This window comes from Pseudorasbora parva, chromosome 1 (assembly GCF_024679245.1).
Source record: "Pseudorasbora parva isolate DD20220531a chromosome 1, ASM2467924v1, whole genome shotgun sequence".
Taxonomy (NCBI): domain Eukaryota; kingdom Metazoa; phylum Chordata; class Actinopteri; order Cypriniformes; family Gobionidae; genus Pseudorasbora; species Pseudorasbora parva.
The window spans coordinates 13,875,003-13,896,774 of NC_090172.1; the positions used below are offsets into that span (position 1 = coordinate 13,875,003).

Genomic DNA, 21,772 nt, shown 5'->3' on the forward strand with positions numbered 1-21,772 from the left:
AGGTTCATTCTTGTGTTACGCAGCACGTTTGAGCTTCAGCAAGAACCAATGAGGTTCATTCTTGTGTTATGCAGCACGTTTGAGCTTCTGCAAGAACCAATGAGGTTCATTCTTGTGTTACGCATCACGTTTGAGCTTCAGCAAGAACCAATGAGGTTCATTCTTGTGTAACGCATCACGTTTGAGCTTCAGCAAGAACCAATGAGGTTCATTTTTGTGTTGCGCAGCACGTTTGAGCTTTAGACAAGAACCAATGAGGTTTCCTTCTTATGTTATGCAGCATGTTTGAGCTTCAGCAAGAACCAATGATGTTTGTTCTAGCAAATCAAGCAGGTTTGGTTGAGTTTCTGTTTATGTTCACTGATCAATATTAAATGTAAATAGAATTTTTAATTTTTCCGTGATTGAGCCTCATCAGAAGATGTTGACTAAACTGCTCAATTTATATGGATTAGTTTTACAATCTTATGTTTTTTTTTTTGTTTTTGTTTTTTACATATATCTTAAATGGTTGTAATTCATTGAAGCTTTTTGGAATACAGAATTATTGCTGGTCTCTTTTTAAAGAAGACATTATTGCAGAAGTCAATTGTACTGAACTAAACATTTTCTATTTTATACTATATATTTTATTCAAAATGTATTTTGTTTTCCAAATTTAAAATTGAATGGATTGAATATATTTTGCTCTGAAAAATCAGAAGAAAGACACGAGGTGTGTTTGATTGAGGCAGGTGGATGTGGAGCAGATCTCTGTGGAGACTGTTTATTGTTTGTTGATGACTCCAGGCTGTGAGGTGCATTGTGGGAGATCAGCGGGTGGGCGGTCTTTATCTCTGCATATGATCCATGATCAACGACGATTCCCAGCTGAGCGACTTAATACACACTGAACAAACGAACACATGCACCGGTGTTGTTTTAAGAATGCATTGTTATTGTTGCTTTTTGTTCATTTTGAGCATGTTTTTAATGGCCAACATGATACGTCTGAAATACAGCTTGGTGCCTTCTGAGTTTTTGTAAGTTGCTTTCGAAATTATCACCTATTAGTGCCATATGACTGTTTTCGTTTTGTTGTTCTTCTATTGAATTCTGTTGTTCTCTGTGTTGTCGAGAGCAACATTTGCCAGCAGGATTTGTTTTCTTCGTCTAGCAGGCGTGGGGTTGCTTGGGATGGAGCCTCAGCCAGGTGCATTTAGTCTAAAAACGTAATTTACATTTTCCATTCAGAGCCGAAGTTCAGACCTGGAGAGAAACTGAAAAGCAAGGGAAGGACAATTAATAGGAGTGACAAACAGTGAAAAATGAGTGGGGGAAAGACATTTTGACGAATGGAACAATGGACTCATTCAGCGGCCCTGTGGAACGCCATCGACAGCCATGACACTCGAGAGAATGAGAGAGAGGAGTAGATCACTGACAGACGTTTTGATTAGAAAGTGAGAAGGGAAAACTGCAGGTCTACATTAGTTCCTGATGTTTAAAATAAAATATCCTTAATTTACACTGTGTGAGTCACTTCATGAAGTAGCCATCAACGAATTGTGCAGATGGAGACATTTAGGGCAGTGATGCCCATTTTTTCACTTCATGCAGCACTGCACAGAACGATCAGCATTTGATCCGGTTAGAAATTGGGACTGTCACTGTAAGGCGTATGGCATCAAAGTACTGTGAGAGCGATTCAAGAGCAGACATCTGACTCTCCAGAGCGGCTGAACAATCTCTGATGACGACAGAACTGTTCCACGATTACCCGGATTCAACGTTGACAACAATGATGTGTGTTTTGTGTTTGTTCTGACACATTAGTTCCATTTTTATAATATTAAAACTAGGGGTGTGAAGAGATCTCGTGCCACGCAATATTAGCTGGGGGGGGGGGGGGGGGGGGGGGGTTATATGCTTTGAGGTCAAACGTGGATATGACAAACCTGTGCCTCACATAATGCAGGTCTATGGTCACCACCTCAAAGAGCATACACAGAGAAGTCCAAATTAAACAATCCCCCACTGTAAGTACACACTGATGGCCTAAGACACGAAACGAGCGGTTTGTGTGAGAAAACGAACAGTATTCATATCGTTTTTACCTCTTGTAAAGAGAGCTTAGGCTGGGCTGTGTAGTCCAGGCTGGACTACATCTTAGGCTGGGCTGTGTAGTTGTAACCTAACCACCTCTTAGCTCTGCTCTCTGTTTGCAATTTGAATATTGAGAGAGTATTTTAATTATGGTTGCACTTATTGTTTGCACTTAATTAGATTTAGAAAAAATATATATTTATTTTTGTTATTTATACTATTTTATTTATATGTTCAACTTCATAGTTCCTGTACAGTAAGGTCTGATGAGAGGAGAGAATCCTTTTTACAGTACTTGTATATTGTTGTCTTTCAAGGCATTTGATAATTCATATGCAGAAAGTAGAACTGAAATAACATTCATTACAAGATAAATATTTAAAACAAAAACATACTAAAATAATATATTGTATTTCTTTCTTTTTTTTCTTTACATTTTATCACATTTGCCTGAACTTCCAAACTGCATTGCACAGAATTGTCCAGATTATGCGCACAAAAAAAAAAAAAAAAAAAAAAAAAAGCACAGATTTTGCATTGTTGCCCAGATCAGGCACCGAAATGTGAAGAAAAAAAAAATTTTGTAGCCTGAGCCTAGCCCTAAACAAAAACAAACTAAAAATTACAAACTAATTTTAAAAATGTTTTCAATTTTATCACATTACCTGAACTGCCAAACTGCATTGCACAGGATTGGCCAAAAAAATTGCACAGATTTTGCATTGTTGCCCAGATTAGGCACCGATATGTGCAAAAATATATTATACAGCAGAACCTTTAAGACACACCTATTTCAGGCGTATAGATACACTCACTTATTCAGCCCTGCATAGCCTTTAAATGGGGTTCATTCAGTCATGCATTTATCCGTCTGTCCGCTCCGTTTCACCCTCAAATTGCTGGTGAACGAGAGAGAGATTTAGTGGGTAAATCCTTACAGGTGAGTGTTTTGTTGTTGCCATGGCTGCAGCAGTGTCAGTGATAGCGAGAAGTGTATTAATGGACACAATGAGACCACTGGAGTGGCCGGGTGATGCCGTGTGATCCTGAGTCGGGGGACAATGTTGTCATCCAATCTTCAATCTTAAAGGAGGGCCGCTGGTCGTCATGGATATCTCATGTTCTCATCACAGAGGTGTGTGTGAAATATGACAGAATTATGACTCATGAGATTGAGAAAGCGAGGACTGTTGGAATTCTGACACTGACTGCTGCATAGCTGAAATGTGTGTGAATGCGTTTTTAATGAGGCTTTGCACAGATGTGTGCCCATGTTTACTGTTCTGAAGGCCTTATGAAAGACACAGTGTCACTGAAATGCATTCAACTCATTCATTCTGCTCCGAAACTAAAGCAAAGTTAACATTCCTCCAGAAGTGCAGCTGTCAACAGATGAAAATCTTCCTCCTACTACTTTTACATGACTAGACGGAAGCTTCAGAGGGCTGTAAGATATGTAGATTTTTTTTGATAGACGTCTCTTCTTCTCACCAGTAAAATCAGTACTGTAAAATATGATTGTATTCTAAAATAACTGATTTCTATTTGAATATATTTTAAAATGTTTCAGAGGCATTACTCCAGTCTTCAGTGTCACATGATCCTTCAGAAATCATTCTAAAATGTGATGCTCAGGAAACATTTGTATTACTTAAATGTTGAAAACAGTTGTGCTGCTTCATATTGTTGTGTAAACAGTGATACTCTTTTTTTCAGGATTCTTTGATTAATAGAAAGTTAAAAAATATCATTCTTTTGTAATATTATACATTTGTTTACAATTTACTGCACCTTTGCTGAATAAATACATTCATTTCTTAACAAAAAAAATTATATTACTGACCCCAAACTAGTGTATTTTAATGTTTATGCGCTTTGAACACTGGCTTAAACTTTATTAAATAAAGTACATGTTTTAATAATTAGTAGTTTTAGTATTAGTAAAACCTTCACTGCATGGCACAGCAGGTCATGTGATCTCAACATGGGTGACTTTCTTCATGTACACTGTAAAAAAATGAAAACATAATCAGGTCTCCAATTGAAAATGTTCTAGTGACTGATCACATCTGAATTTTTCAATTGGCCAAATTTAATTTCTGTGAATTAAATTGCATAAATTCACAGAAATTACATTTGGCCAACTGAAAAATTTAGATGTGATCAGTCACTAAAACATTTTCAGTTAAAGATTTGCATTTTTTACAGTATAGAATAAAATGTGGTAACACTATTTTACAGTGTCCTTGTTATAGATGTAGTTACTTTAGTAGCCAAATACATGCAACGAAATCTAAAACTCTAATCCTAACCCTAAACCAATAGAGAGTGTGTGTAATAGTGAAAGGGATGGGTCATTCATCATTTATTCACTCTTCTACTGAACATTTTTTAACATATTTGGAAGAATGTTTGTAAACCAAGCAGATCTCAGCAACCATAGTATATATTTATTTCCCACTGTGGTAGTCAGTGGCTGCCAAAATCTGCTTGGTTACAAAATGTATTCCAAATATCTTCCTTTGTGTTCAGCAGAACAAAGAAATGTATGCAGGTTTGGAATAACTGAGTCAGCGTGACAAAATGATGACAGAATTTTCATTTTGGGGTGAACTATCCCTTTAATTCATATTTCTCAGTTTCTTTAAAGTATGGTTACACTGTAACAAGGACACCTTAAAGGTGGGGTAAGTGTTATTTCAAAACCGTTTTACAAAACGGACTCGGGTCGAGTGCAATAACAAACTTGTAGCCAATCAGCTGGTAAAGGGGCGTGTCTACTATTGACGGTGAGAAGAGAGCACTCAGTGCACGTCATTATTCAAAACACACGACACGCATTACAGACATTAGCCGAGAACTAATACATGCTGGCTTTTGCTTGAATATGCTAGTGTGTCATATTCACTTTTTTGTTAATTTGCGATCATATTGTCGCTCACTTCAGCGATGATAAAGACCCGCTCATTTCCACACCGTATGGAGCATCTAAATCTCCTTAGTGTCAGTTTCAAGCGTCAGCTCACAAAATGTGTCTGAAAATTAAGATACTATACTCCTAATATACTGTATGTTTGTGTCCTCTTTTCATGATCTATCTGTATAAACCTTATCTGGACATAATTGTAATTTGTCGTTAGTTGGACTGTCGCGGCTCGTGTACTATTGAGTTGTTCATGAGAACAGTTTGTGTTTTTGTGATCACTATAACTCTAATCTGGTCATAATTGTAATATGTTGTTAGTTGGACTGTCATGCTTGTGTACTATCGAGTTGTCATGAGAACGGTTTGGTTTTTTAGAGCCGAGACCCTTTTTGGGGTAGGGGCGTGTTTGTTTTGGTGATTTGAAATATCAACAACTGTTACCAGAAAGCACTTACCCCACCTTTAAAATAAAGTATAACCTACAATGTTTTTTTCTGAATTATGTGTATTTTTTTATTGAGTGATCGCTATATGAGTGCACAATTGAGTGTGAAATGTTTGTTGACGGGAACATGTTATGGTGTGAAAAAAAGAAGTGAACTGCTGGTGGTGGTTGTTGTTGATGTTTTAACTGGTTTAGTGAAACTTTAATTTCATTCAACTGATTTATAGAAACTTCTCAGCACTAGACTGAACTAGCCTGATGTGGTCATACTCAATTATAGTCAGAATATGAGTCTGAAACTGCTCCATTGGGCTGTGATTATGGGGCGTGTTTCAACCGAACCAGGAAAGACCTCAATTAGATAGACCTACAACCAATCAGAGCAACGAAGCGACAAATTGTCAAATGTCAACAGAGCTCAACTGCACTGTGTTGCCAAGTCCACATTTTTTTCCACAGGTTGTTTTCTATGTTCGCGGGTTTAAGCCACTGTTATGGTGATATATAGACCCATGAGTGCGAATTTTAGCAGGCAACCTTGCCAAAATAACACACATTTTACCCCCCAAACTTCAACCCCCCGAGAAGCTATTGTTTAGGGCTAGTAGTTGGCGGGGTTTGTTGTAAAAACTTGGCAACCGTCTCCACTCGCGCTGAAATCAGGCTGGTATACACAATCTTTGCAGGTGTTTTAAAAAAATAAAAAAAATATAATGATACACAAAGTACTTACCCAACATGATCATCATTTCTAAGATAAATTGTGATGGTGAATTTATATACAAACAAGCTCTCCACTTAGGATTCGAACAAATATAATCCAAGCCTCTTTGATGACGTGCATGATTACGTTACTGTTCCGTCTGTTACCGCATCTGTCCGTCATCTTCTAAAGCCCGCCCTGATGATTTCATTGGTCTGAACAGTTTCTGTTTGGGGAAAATTACTCATCTATGGAGCAAGGCCAGACCGAACCGCCCAACCTAAAAAATGTGTGGGCGGGGCTAAGTTCGGCTGGCATCCAGGCTATGACTGAACAGCTCTGTTGTTGAACTGGTATGTTTTCTGAGTGACGTGAACTGATACGGAGGGGATGAAGAATCCAGACGGGTTATAAATCTACCAGATCTTGAATCCGGAAGTGCACATGCGCGCACACACACACACACACACACACACACACACACACACACACACACACACACACACACACACACACACACACACACACACACACACACACACACTGATCTCTTTTCCTTTTTTTCTTGGTGTGTTTGATAGTGAGCAGAGCGCTATTAATCACACACCTGCTCCATCACCTCCGTGTGTGTGTGTTTCATGATTGCTCATCTGTGTCTCTGTGCTAGAGCTGGATGATATATAGCAAATGCTTACTATATATTTTATTATTTTGTTGACAATATAAACTTAATCAATATTGTGATGAATGTGTTTTTTTTAATTGCTTTTAAGGTTGGTGAAGATCACAAAAGTAGAAACCTTCTCGCTCCTTCTTTTATTATCATTTCTAACAGCAAAAGCTGTTATTTTTCTCAAGATATTAGTGAATCAATTTTGTTCTAGTTATGCATAATCGTCATTCCTTGTGTTTTTTTTTTTTATTATAGAAAAACAGAACAGAAATCCTTGCTTGAACATTTTTAGCTAGTCATTGTTTTGAAACAACAACAGCAGCAGCAGCATTTTAAAGCATTTTAGACCAGAAAAATAGAAATTGAGATATACAAAAAAAATTGTGTAAGGTTTAGGCTTAACCACAAACAAAAAATGCTGAAGGTGGAAATAAAAACCTAATATAAAAAGCAGGAGTATGCTTTTAAAAGCATAGAATTTATATATATATATATAATTATAAAAATAATTATGAATGAATACCCCTGCTTTTTATATTAGGTTTATATTTTCTACTGTTGACACAAATAGTTGGAAAAAATGGAAAGTAACATTTAGTAAGTAAATAACATTTTTAAATGTTCAGCTTTCATAATGTGTCATTATATATCAAGATGCTTAACTTGTCAAAAAAGTCCTACTCTAGATGTACACATGTGAGTGTGTATGTGTGTGTTTATAGACACGTAGATTTACTTTAGCTCAGCGTTGACTCTATAAAGTCTGAGGCCTTACTGTGGATTCTGCTGAGCAGGCTTGAGCTGTTGATTTACTTACAGCACTGACACACACACACACACACTCTCTCTCACTCACTCACTGCGTGTTGAATGTAGAGGAGATATAGCGCTCAAGGGTGAGTGGGCCTCAGGAAGAGTGATGTGTTATGTGTTCAACGGCCCTCTGGGGCACACACACACAGGCACATATAAGCTGTGTACTGTTACCTATGCAGCACTCATAAATATTCATGTGCTGTGTTCTTCAGAAGTGCTGACATCCGGTCTTCCAGACTCAAAGTCTTCTGGGATGCGTCCCATATCAGCTATGCTCTTTTCCCCTGGCTGTGCGGCCTCCGTAGGGACCCTACAGAGAGAGTACAATGGGGAATCAATGACTGCCGTCTGCAGGATCTGAGAGCTTAAACTGCGGCTGGCTAATAAATCAAACTCAGTCACACACGGTTACTGCCTTAAAAAAAACAGATAAAAATACACAATAGATGTTTCTGCAGGATTATTAACATATAGAAGTTGAACATATAGGAGTTGGTAGCTACTGAGCAACTGTGCAGAGATTTTTTTTATAGATATTTTTTTTATTAAGATGTTAACAAAAAATAACTAATTACATTTGTGTGTTAGAAAAAGATATACTGTCGGTGGGAAGAGCTGCATGGCACTCTTTATATTTTATTTATTTATTTATTTATTTATTTTTTTTTTATTTTATTTTTTTTATTTATTCACTGTGGTATATTGAATGGAAACTTGAATGTCTTCTACTGATTAAGTAGAAGTCATGCAAAATGTTCTTATATCTTTGTAAATCTTCACTGGTAATCGTGACTCAGAGGTTGTGTTATTCACCCTAAGAGTGGCACTTTATATTTATATTATTTATATTTATACTTTCATGAATATGATTCGCTACTCCGCATACGAAGACCAGACATGCCGAATTGTTGACCTGGTGCAGTCTAATAAACAAGGCTGATGCTAATTGATATCGTCTTGGACTGAAGCAAGGTTTATGTAAGGTAATTTGAAAATTATGCAGGGCAGTCAGAAATCTGCCCCGGTAGATGTTAATTAAAGCAAAATTTTTTGAAGCGTTGTAGAGATGGGGGAGAGCTCAGACACCCACCTAGGGCCCTATTTTAATGTGCTTGGTCTCATCGAATCCAGTTTTGCAAGTTTAACGATGGAAAAAAACGGTCGGCTTGCAGGCTCATGGTCCAAAAGAGTTGTACCGTGCAATAAACCAATCAGATTCTTATCTCCCCTTCCCTTTAAAAGCCAGTTGTGCTTTCACCATGGCGGATTCGCTATTAACATGGAAGAATTTGCGAGCGGAAATAATGCATTTTCTCCATTTATAGGACTCCTTTTTTTATTTTGTGTGTGTAATAAGCAGAAATTACGTGTACTGTGGACCCGCCTATAGGCACGTATAACAAAAATACTGAGCTATCGACTTTAGACCAGGTTTCAGTTGGTCAATGAGGCAGTCATTTTCAGTTGCTTTAAAATAGTTGCATTGCTCCCGGTGTATGATAGGGCCCCTGGTTATTGTAATACATGTCATGCCTGCTCACATACAGCTTATAATAGTCTAAAATCTGAAAAATATGTTGCACAATGCTGAACACAATTTATTATTGATTCAGTTTATATAGAGGTTTATGTGTTTGGATGAATATTTTAACCCCACGTACCCTTACAGGCAAGCCGTGGCTGGAAGTGAAGCTGAATTTTGACAACTTATGACAACTTATGACTTTTTTTCAGGAAAGTCTAACCTGAAAGAAAATACTGATTTAAAAAAGTGAGGGTCTATAATATTATCGACTGCCCATCCTGGCGTAAATGTCTGAAATCATTGCTCTGATGTGCTCTCATACATTGTATCAGACACTTTGATGGCGTCGCTGTGTATCTGCTGCTTGGGTCCTGTAATTGCTGCTCGCAGCGATATTTTTATATCCAGTTGTAATATTCATGTTCAAAGGAATGTGAAAACATTCTTATCTCTGTCTCTCTCTCTCTAGCCGGCAGACCCTGTGCATGATCTGCTGCTGGACGTCATCACGTGGGTGGGCATCCTGCTGTCTCTGGTCTGTCTGCTCGTCTGCATCTTCACCTTCTGCTTCTTCCGCGGCCTCCAGAGCGACAGGAACACCATTCACAAGAACCTCTGCATCTCGCTCTTCATCGCTGAAACGCTCTTCCTCACCGGCATCAACCGCGTAGACCAGCCTGTACGACTAACACACACACACAAATCATCCTTTTATTGTATTTGTATTAGGGGTGCTCCGACCGTTCGGCTGCCTATAATCGCTTTGGGAAGATTGATCGATAAAGGTCGATCTCATAAACCGATATCCTGCTGACGACACGTAAAGTTGCGCGATTGCCGTAAGAGGTATGGCATGACATGCAGTGGCACGTCTCAATCTCTGTCTAGTGCAGGTAAAATAATTATAAAGCTGAAGGTGAGGTACGATTCATATTTATTCATAGTAATTTGTATAGTTTAGAATTCATATAGTAATTTATAAATTTTTCACAGCAAGATTGAATCACAGCACGCTCCCTCTCTTTACCTCTTAAAGGGTTAGTTCGCCCAAAAATTAAACTTATGTCATTAACGACTCACCCTAATGTCGTTCCACACCCGTAAGACCTCCGTTCATCTTCGGACCACAAATTAAGATATTTCATATTTAGTCCGAGAGCTTTCTGTTCCTCCAAAAATAACAAAAAGCGTTCTGCGTTCTTAGACTGCAACTATTGACATAGTTTTTGTTATTTTTGGACCAAAATGTATTTTCGATGCTTCAAAAACGAACCCACTGATGTCATATGGACTACTTTGATGATGTTTTATTCCCTTTCTGGACATACACAGTATACCGTACATACATTTTCAATGGAGGGACAGAAAGCTTTCGGACTAAATATAAAATATCATGAACTGTGTTCCGAAGATGAACGGAGGTCTTACAGGTGTGGAATGACATGAGAGTGAGTCATTAATGACAATTTTCATTTTTGGGTGAACTAACCCTTTAAAATGTACAAATGCTTCACATAGCCTCATCGCGTCTGCACTATAAGCGAGCTTCACAGTTGACAGGAATTGTCACGTGCGCAATTGAGACAGTGTCGTATTGTCACTAAAATGTATTGTTTGCTCTTTTGTTTTTACTCTCTCTTGCCAGTGTTTGTACTGAGATAATTTGCACGCTCTCCTAGAGGCTCCCCTATTCATGCACACACACACGCAAGGCCACCTCACAAACAGCTTGTGAGCACCAAATTGTGCTTAAAGGACAGCTCCAGGGAATTTTTAAGTTAATCTTGATTGCTATACCTTTGTGAGTACAGTCTATAGAAAATAAACCGGATTGGTGCTTACAACACGGAGCCAGAGCCCCCACTCAGCTAAAACGGCAGTTATGGGGGCATAAACGTAATTTGTGCCTCTTAACAGACACAAAATGCAATTAAAATGTCTGTCCAACATGAACAGGGCCCTTACATGACAACGAGATGCGTTTAGCCACTTAGCCATTGTTTAAATTCACCTAAACAGTGTGTTAGACGGCTAGCTGTAGTCTTGCGCTGAAGTCCTGTGGGAACTCCGTGTAGCCAGAAAAAATAGGAAAATTGTCCAGTTAGGCGGAGCCTCGTGTGTGTAAAGCATGATGATTTTATTATTGCACATCTTTCCTCAAGCCGTGTGTGCCCAAATGGAAGGATAAATAAAGTTTACATTACCTTCACAGTGGTTGCACCCGTCTTCGACCACGAAATGGCATTTTTCTTCAACCGGCGAACACTTTGACAAGGATGACTAACTTAAACAGACACAACACACTTTTCTTCAGGGGCCGGTTGAAGAAAAATGCCATTGTTTGATTAACATTACTGACACTCTTTTTTGACACTCGCTTTTGAATGACTAACTTGTGTAACCTTAATCTGTATTTAATTTATTCAGGGAAGACCATCCAATAATATTTTACATTTTGATTCCTTATTAAATTATCATTTAATAAGTATTTCTTAACTCAGTACTAAATTTAAAGCACTCTTTGTTTAAATAGTCTCTTTATTCTATTTGATTTGTTTATGCTTCTGCTTGTAAATGGTTTATTTGTTTTTATTTTATTACAGAGAAGTTTGAAATCAGGCTTGTTGCTATTGACAACAATTAAAAACAAAAATGCACTGCATGATCAAATTTCCCCCCATTTCTAAAAAAATTAACTCAGGCCCTGATTGGATGTCTTTAAAAATACTAATTGGAGCATCCCTATAAATTATTCTACACGATAAAAAGAAGGCTTCAAATAGATCGGTATCGGTAATTGTATTGGCAGATTGAGGATCGGTGATCGGCTTCAAAAATCCTGACCGGAGCACCCTTATTTTGTATTAATTTTTATCTCATAAAATGCTACTTTTTTGATGTACGGCTCTTTCTGGGAAGATGGCATATTTGGACATGTGATGTTTACATTAGCTGACTCCATGTTTTTATTAGTTTATGAGAGGATGAAATGGCACAAGAGGGTGTGTGTGTGCGCGCGTCACATAAAGATTTAATGCGAGAGCGTTCAGTGTGTGTGTGACTAATGCAGGAACATCATGCATGATTCATAATCTTTAAACCTATTATTTAATATTTTTCAATTATGTGAGCAGGTTTGTGAGGTCGCTGAACAGCATCCATCAATGTCCATGTAACACACCTCCTCACGGGACCGTTTGTGTGCGTTTCAGATCGCCTGCGCCGTCTTTGCGGCACTTCTGCATTTCTTCTTCCTGTCTGCATTCACGTGGATGTTCCTGGAAGGCGTTCAGCTCTACATCATGCTGGTGGAGGTGTTTGAGAGCGAACATTCACGCAGGAGATATTTCTACCTGGCCGGATACGGCATTCCTGCCCTCATTGTGGCCGTTTCTGCTGCAGTCGATTACCGCAGTTACGGGACTGACAGAGTGTGAGTCTCGCACACACACACTCAAATGATCTGAATGAGTCTGAATGAGTGTGTGTGGTCACAGGAGGCTTGAAGTTTGGTCTAATGATGCGGAAATTAAAGTCTGAATAATTGAAAGAACTGTATCATGTATCAGCCAAAAGACATAAGAACCTCTGAGTCAACCTGCAGTACTACTACCTTTATGTGTGTGTGTGTGTGTGTGTGTGTGTGTGTGTGTGTGTGTGTGTGTGTGTGTGTGTGTGTGTGTGTGTGTGTGTGTGTGTGTGTGTGTGTGTGTGTGTGTGTGTGTGTGTCCTTTATATTCAATTGTGGGGACCAAATGTCCTCATAAGGACATTTGGTCCCCTACATTGTGGGGACCAGCCAGCGGTTCATAAACAAAATAATGTTTTTTTGAAAATGTAAAAATGCTGAATGTTTCCTGTGATGGGTAGGTTTAAGGGTAGGGGCAGTGTAGGGGGATAGAATGTACAGTTTGTACGTTATAAAAACCATTATGTCCATGCAGAGTCCCCACAAAGATAGCTGAACCAGACGTGGGCGTGTGTGAGGCTATGAAACTTGAGTGACATCTCTTTCTCGTGTTTTCAGATGCTGGTTGCGTTTAGATACTTATTTCATCTGGAGTTTTATAGGCCCCGCAACACTCATCATCATGGTAACAAGCTCTGATGCTTTCTAAAAACTACATTCAAAACATTCAATGTTGCACAATCTGTTGCTCTCACGTGTGAACTCTCAACTAATCCTGTGCTTCTGATCTTCCTAGCTGAATGTGATCTTCCTGGGAATTGCGCTGTACAAGATGTTCCACCACACTGCCATCCTGAAGCCAGATTCTGGTTGCCTTGACAACATCAAGTAAGCCTGACAGTATTGCGTGGAGCCTGTGGGATAGGCTCTTTGGAGGGAGGGACCTTTGAAGGGTGGGGCCTGTGGTGGTGGGTGGAGTCTGAAAGTTGAATCTCTCAGAGGGTTGGAGATGGGGTCTATGAGACATCTGGCGTATTTGTTCTGTTAGGGCGGGTTCTTTGACAGGTGGAGCCTGTGGTTGGTGGTTGGTGGAGTCTGTGAGGTGAATTTAAATGAGGGGTAGAGCTTGTGATGGGTAGAATCTTTGGGGAGGAATCTTTAAACGGTAGGGCCTGTGGTGGGTGGAGTCTTTGAAAAGTGAGGGGTGGGGCCTGAGGGATGGGCTCTTTGAAAGGAGAAGCCTTTATATGGTGGGGCATGTTGTGGGTGGAGTCTTAGAGAGGTGAAATTATAAGAGCTTGAGGATGGACTCTGAGGGATGGAGTCTATGAGGGCGGAGTGTTTGGGGAGGCAGGGCCAGTGGTGATTGGAATCTATGGGAGGGGGATAGCTTGTTAGTCATTAGAGGTCATTTAGGGGTGGGGTCTAGGCATTGCCGTTTATGCTACGCGTGATCCTCCAAAACGGGTTTCGGTGAACATTTATCATTTAGGACCATGTTATTTTAATTTATATTGGGCTCAGATCACTTGAGAGACACAAACCAAAAGTCAAAATATCTCAACAAAAGTCAAAATATTTCTGAGTTTGTTTGTGCAGCCTTATATGTCAACTTTAGTCTCAAGCAAGGTTGTAAATGTTGCAGCACTAACTCTTTGTCTAAACAGCGGTTTTCAGGAAACCGGACAGAAAGGTAAGAGCGTTGTGTTTGAGAAACCTGTTTGGAAACAACCATTTCAACATTCTGTTTCTAACTGTGCAGACATGACACACTTCAAGTTTACGGACAGAAGCAGAAATGGCCCATTGACCAGCTACTGAGGCATTTGTATGACTTGTTTATCATATTATTGTCGTAGGTTGAGGTGAAAGTAAATTCGGAACAGGTATCCCAAAGCGCACACGTGTCTGTGTATTCTGTGGGGAGGTTGTCGTTACCTGAAAGATCTGTGTTGTTTCACAGGAAAGAGCAGCAGACATTCTGCCCAAATTAACCTCCGCACTCACATGAATATTCATCACCGGAGCCACACAGCCACTCAGGAGAGCAGAGAGCTGAAAGGACTATAAATATGCTAATTTATGGCTGTCCCCTTAGATCCAGCATAGTGGGCAGGACAGTGAAATGATGTGTGTGTGTTCAGTTGTTCATGTGTGTGCTTTTGTCTGTGAGATGCATACTAATCAGACCATTTGAGTCAGTGATCTTGTAGTATCATGACTGCGGATGGGACGAGATTTCACAGTGGGTCACTGCATGTGTGTGTGTGTGTGTGTGTGTGTGTGTGTGTGTGTGTGTGTGTGTGTGTGTGTGTGTGTGTGTGTGTGTGTGTGTGTGTGTGTGTGTGTGAGAAATATCTGGACACAAATGTGTATAATGACATGAGTTTGACTCAGGTATTACAAGGAGAGGGTGGAATATGAGGACATCACCCATGTCCCCATTTTTCATAATGCTTATAAATCTTACAGAATTAGTTTTTTTGAGAATGTAAAAATGCAGAAGTTTCCTGCAGTAAGTTTAGGTGAAGGGGCAGTGTAAGATGATAGAATACGGTTTGTAAAGTATAAAAACCATTACACAATGGAATGTCCCCACATTTCCCAAAAAAAAAAAAAAAAAAAAAAAAAACTGTGTATGTGTGTGGTGCATTCACAAAGGAAAAAGCAAAGACTGATTTTACTTGTGTTTACTGACTTATCTCCCAGATTTGATGTGATATGATGTCAAGACTTGTGCATGTTTTTTCATTACAGATATAGCTGTGATATATGATAAACAATGGTTCCTTACCGTGTGCTGCTATATAGGCTTGTTGCGATAGTCTGTGTTACACCGGTTACATCACGCTGTCATTTTGATTTTCTTATAGTAGCCTAGTAAAAGTTATTTAGTTCAGTTAGAGCACAGAAGTTACAATTAAAAACAGGACTGATCACAGAGCAGGAATCTGATTTCATTTATCACAAGAGTGAGGAGCTGACAATATGACGGCGGAAGATTTGGTTTCAAAGCTAAATGTAAAAGCGCCCATTTAAGGGAATTTGTCATTGTAGGCTACTGTTCTGTTTTAGTTTATTTTTTTATTTTTTTTCATTTAGAATAATAGTGAGCACACCTTTGAAGCAATTTTCACTTATTCTAAAATAAAAGTATAATGTGCACAGCCGCACAGGCATTTATAACGGTGCGCGTTATGAATGCAACCTCTATTCTTCGAAAAATTCGGATAAAAATGCGTACAGGAGACAAAAACCTTGCAAAAATTATATACGACCCTCCAAATCCTTTGTGTTCGGCAAAATATGGTCTGTCATTTGCGGGGGAATTTTTACTTTCCAATTCGCACGGGATTAAGATCACAGATAAGCTCCGCAATCATTACAAATGACTAGAGGTCACAAGGTAATACTAATCCCATGCGAACAGGGCTTATGACACATGTCCTTATGCATTGTGTAGAGCTCAACAGTGATCCTCCATATTAATTTTACAGTGGCCTTGGGATTCGTTCTTGAAGTATTTTTCCCCGTTCATTTTCGCTGCACTTTTCAGAAACATATTCTGCACAGAGTTCAAAGCCTTGAACCAAACTATTCAGCTCAGAGATGAATCACAGTAATACAAACATTGATTCGAAGAAAACTGAAGAAAAAAAAAAGACAATGGTGTGTACTTGATGTACTGTAGGCACTTTAAAAATTCTTTCGAAGCAAGAATAGCAATACAGTTTAAAACTATTTATCTCATTTAAGTATACAATACAATATACATTTGCAAGAAAAAGTATGTAAACTATATAATAATTGTAACAATATAACATATACGAAATACATTTTTGTTTTTTTTGTTTTTTGTTCTGAATAATATATATTTGCATAAGATGTTTACTTATAGTCTACAAGACAAAAAAAATGCAGGATTTATATTAAAAAATGAACCCATTCAAAAGATTATGAACCATTTACTTTTAATGCTGTGTGTTGCAGATGATCCACAATCTTTTTATTTTATTTTTTAATTATTATTATTATTATTATTTTTATTTTTTTATTTTATTTTTTTATGGTTGTTCATGAGTCTCTTGTTTGTCCTGAGCAGCTAAACTGGCCAATGTTCTTCCAGGTCCAGAACATTCTTTAGTTTTCCAGCATCTTTTGCAAATTTGAACCCTTTCCATCAGTGACTGTATGATATTGAGATCCATCTTTTCACACTGAGGACAATTAAGGGTCTCAAACATGACTATTGGCTAAAAAAAGGTTAAAACATGAACTGATGCTTTAGAACAGAACACGATAAACATTGGGCAGTTAAACTGCTCAGGACAAAAAAGGGACTCAAGAACAACCATCACAAGAAAAAGAAAAAGAAAAAAACTGCTGTGGATCATCCATGTACTGACACAGTATTAAGAATCATAAACTATTGAACATGGTATTTTTTTGTATAAATTCAGCTATTTTTGTCTTGTGTAAAATAAATCTCTTATTCAGACCATTCTTTTTTTATACTGTTGTCTGTGGTCAACTAATGACGTTCGTGTGGTTTTTACATTCAAAAACATGAACGTTTTCTCCAAAACGCTGGGATTTGATGGGCGTGCCGCACTGGAGACTTGGAAGTAAACGCCCACGGTTAGGATTGGATAAGATTTGCATATTTATGAGCTTCAGCTCTCCTGTCAGTTCACATGAGAGAGGAGAGATTGAGGGAGAAGCGGCAACCGGAATGATTCTCTCGACCACACCTACAGCTGCGTTCAGTCGCTTCCGTGTTTATCTAAGCGCAGGGCTCCAGACTGTAGCCGAATATATACTAGTGTATGTGAATATACTGCAAAATACTATTTAAATATTACTGAACTCCTGCATGTTCTGCGTCTCTGAATGACGGGCGCTGATCTTTGTCTATGGCTCTGATGCACGCACGCGCTCAAACACACACACACAGACACACACACAAGCATGATACTCACTTGCTGTCTTTTTACCCTAAAAGCGCTTGCATGTGTGTGTGTCAGCGCCATAGACAATAAAAGATCAGCGCCCATCATTCAGAGATGCAGAACATGCAGTTCAGTAATATTTCAATAGTATTTTAGTCTGCCGTGTCACTGAGGACACGAACGCATTTCATCGTTTCATGAGATTTTACCGTTTCATTTGAGAAAGCTGCCATATCATGAACACAGACACTCAAAGTTCTTCACGGCAACCCGTCAAAATAAAAGTTCGGCTTAACTTAAAGAAATTAGAAATATTTTAGGCTACTGTTGTACGGTAGATTTAGCTACGTCTCTATGTAATAATAATATGTCTCTACTAATAATAATAATTATGCCTAGATTGTTGCTTTAACTTGATCTTTTTATAAACAATTTTTACTTTTAAACAGCATACAGCCTTAAATGTTAATGTTTATGTTGTGGAAATTCCAGTAAATTACAAGAGACAACTTCTCACGTTGAGGATTTTATGAAGAAGAAAAATCTAAACCAAAATGGTGCTGACAAGTCCCACACCATGGTCACGTGATGTCAGAAACGTTATGTTTCTGTTAGACACGTACACATAAGCAAAACGATCTATAACAATGCAATACTATCACATGTAAAAAACATGTTTTACTCACATGGTGTGTTGCACCATTCCTCCTGTCGGATCCAAATCCAGCATCGAGCGGAGATTTGTTTACAAACGATCCCGCAGTGAACTGAAGTGAACAGTCTTCCTCATGTGAGCTGGAACTTCATTAAAAATAAAATAAAGTTCAACCACTCATTCCTAATATTAGGATCAGAAGGAAGCTTATGACTGTTCTTCCACAACCAGGAATAGAGCAATATCTTAATCTTCCTCTGCATATTTATTGTTGTTGACCAGCTGCTAGCAAGAGCTCATCACCTCAATGAGTCGGTGGGCGGGGCTACTGGATAAGACGCGCGGTAGAGGCGGTGTTTCGTCGTGCACTGACGTCAGTATAAAGCACAGGACTGTTTGCTGAGCCTTTCTATAAAAGCTTTTCCTTGACTAACAAGGAAGTTTTCAGCTCTGAAACTTACAGAATATTCTTATATTACCATGACCTTTTATTTATCAAAAGCCCAAGGGAAAGTTGATTTCTCAGTTCATCACCCCTTTAAATTGTTTACATTTTCACAGATTCTGCTAAGGATTCTGCTACTTTTTCTTGCAGAGCTATTAGACATTTATTACAAGATATGTAAATCCATAAAAGTGTGCTTAAATGAATATGCACTTGAATGTACAGTGCACTTGCAAATAATATATAAGTGAAATAAAAGGTAATTTAAAATTTACACCTTAACTTTCCGGACTGTTTCTAAACATACTTTAGTACACAAAAAAGTTTTACTTTTACATTTTATATTCTTGTTTTAATAATCTTTTTTTTTTTTTTTTTTTTTTTTTTTAAGAAGTACACTTATTTTGATGTGTACTGTGTAAAGTACTTTATTATAAACTGTAGTTTGTTGATGTATGTTGATGTATTTGATGTTTTCTAAAATGCAGCATCATTACAAATGTGTGATTACAAATATAAATAAATGACACACTTTTCAATAAAATTATATTCAAGTTTATTTTAGTTTACCAAAATGTTCAGTACATTCAGCAGTAAACTTTAACCTTATTTCAAGAAGTGATTATAAAAATTACTTATAAAAATGCACACAAGTCCTACTTAAGTGGGTCAAAAGTGGCTCTTAATTTCAATTAACTGCATTTAATATAAATTTAAAGGTCCCGTTTTTCGTGTGTTTTTGAAGCTTTGATTATGTTTACAGTGTGCAATATAACATGAGTTCATGTTTCGCGTGTAAAAAATCAGTATTTTTCACACAATTTACTTCTCTGTACAGCGCTGTTTCCGTGAACACACCTTTCACGGAACCTTTCACCTATAATACATTTAAAGTTAATTGCAAATAATGCGCAAAGAAGTGTCCAAAAACTATACATTTAGTTTGCTCAAGGGTTTGAATAGTCAATTCAGGATTATGTAGTTCTCAAGTTTAGGACCTCATCTTATCTCTCTTTCGAGAGGTTTATACGTTATTTCTGACAATCAAATTCACTGGAAGAAACAAATGGGATTTTTACTGCCAGAACCCTGCTGGTGTGCTGTATTCTGAAGATTTTGTGAGAAATGCTGCCTCATATTCATTTTGAAGGGGAACATATAAAACTGAATCACGGTGCTGGGTTTGATTAATTCATGAGTGAGGGTCTTATTACAGCCACACATCTCCTCCCTCCATGGGGTCTCAGATTAAATGGGATAATCTTGTAATCAGATGTTCTATTCATGTTAATAATGAGATAATGACAGTCTCTTATTAGTAGTTTTCATACTCGGCTGTATTGGTTTGCTCTGTGATGTTTGATTACTAGCCCGAATAAGAGACTAAACAGAAACGCTTACAAAACTAAGAGTGTGTTTATTTGTGGGTGTGTGAGCAATTCATATCACAGTTACGTTGTCACAATATACACTACAATTCAAATGTTTGGGGTCGGTAAGCTTTCTTAGGTTTTTGAAGAATGGCTCTCTTACCAAGGCTGCATGTGTTGTATTTAAAATACAGCAATGCATTTTGCTGTAATATATACACAAAGCTGTCCGTGTGTAATGAATAACACTGATTATCTCTTCATCACGGCACCTGTTAGTGGGTGGGATGTGTTAGGCAGCAAGTTAACATTTTGTCCTCAAAGCTGATGTGTTAGAAGCAGAAAAATGGTCAAGCATAAGGATTTGATCGAGTTTGACAAAGGCCAAATCGTGATGACTGGACAACAGTGGTGAACTAGTGACAGGGAACGAAGGCTGGTCTCCAAACAGACAAGCTACTGTAGCTTAAATTTGTCAAGAAGTCAATGCTGGTTCTGATTGAAAGGTGTCAGAATACACAGTGCATCGCAGTTTGCTGCATATGGGGCTGCATAGCCGCAGGCCAATCAGGGTGCCCATGCTGACCCCTGTCCAACGCTGAAAGCCCCAACAGTTGGTCACATGAACATTAGAACTTGACCATGGAGCAAATTAAGAAGGTGGCCTGGTCTGATAAATTAACTTTTCTTTTACATCACGTGGATGGCCGCCCGCGTGTGCCTCGCTTACCTGGGGAACACATGGCACCAGGATGCATTATGGGAAGAAGGCAAGCCAGCGGAAGCAGTGTGATGCTTTGGCCAATGTTCTGCTGGGAAACCTTGGGTCCTGCCATCTATATGGATGTTACTTTGACACGTACCAGCTACCTAAGCATTGTTCCAGACCATGTACACACTTTAATGGAAATGGTATTCCCTGGTGACTAACCTCTTTCAGCAGGATAATGTACCCTGCCAAAAATGCTTCAGGAATGTTTTCAGGAGCTCAACAATGAGTTTGAGGTGTTGACTTGGCCTCCAAGTTCCCAAGATCTCAATCCAATCGAGCATCTGTGGGATGAGCTAAACAAACATGACTTAAAGGATCCGCTACTAACATCTTGGTGTCAGATACCTCAGCACACCTTCTGAGGTCTAGTGGAGTCCATGCCTTGACGAGTCAGGGCTGTTTTGAACAGCAAAAGGGGGACCAACACAATATTCTTTTTGAATATATTTTAAAGTGTAATTTTTTCCAGTCTTCAGTGTTGCATGATCCTTCAGAAGTCATTCTAATATGCTGATTTGAAAGCATTCATTTGAAATAATACAACTTTTGTTTAATTTAATGCACTTTTATTTAACTTCACTTTTATTGAATGCATCCTTGCTAAAAAAGAACCATGTTGCAATGTCTATTTTGTTAGAGATGAAAATGTTTTTTTTGTCCATATAGTAAAAATGAATGGAGTCCAGGGTAGTTTTGGACACTGATTGGACACACATTGTTTGCAGGTCATGCAGGTTTGTTTGTCACAAAAGACTAAATATTATTTTTTGTCAACTATCCATCACATGGTATCCACTCTATTTAGGTTTGTTTAGGTTTGTGTGAACATCAGTGCTGCTGCTATTGTCCATTGTCTGATTTATAACGGCCGTCTCTAAGACATAAAAAAGATTTAAAAGCGTGTGATGTGATTTATAAGGCTATTTGGAAGGTCGAGTTATTAACTGAGAACCAACCTATGTCCACCCTGCTCTGTTCACAGAGGTCACGACCTCTACG

The 21,772-nt window shown here is 38.4% G+C and overlaps 1 protein-coding gene across 32 annotated transcripts in view; it reads left to right on the forward strand.

Moving 5' to 3' along the window:
- The window catches only part of LOC137049274 (adhesion G protein-coupled receptor L3-like), a 425,717-nt gene that overhangs the window by 367,404 nt on the left and 36,541 nt on the right, over positions 1-21,772 (forward strand). For all 32 annotated transcript variants that reach the window (XM_067427809.1, XM_067428692.1, XM_067428735.1 and 29 more), the window contains 4 exons: positions 9,643-9,852; positions 12,386-12,606; positions 13,201-13,267; positions 13,379-13,470. In XM_067427809.1, the coding sequence (XP_067283910.1) occupies positions 9,643-9,852; positions 12,386-12,606; positions 13,201-13,267; positions 13,379-13,470 (590 nt within the window). The remainder of the gene's footprint in view (positions 1-9,642; positions 9,853-12,385; positions 12,607-13,200; positions 13,268-13,378; positions 13,471-21,772) is intronic.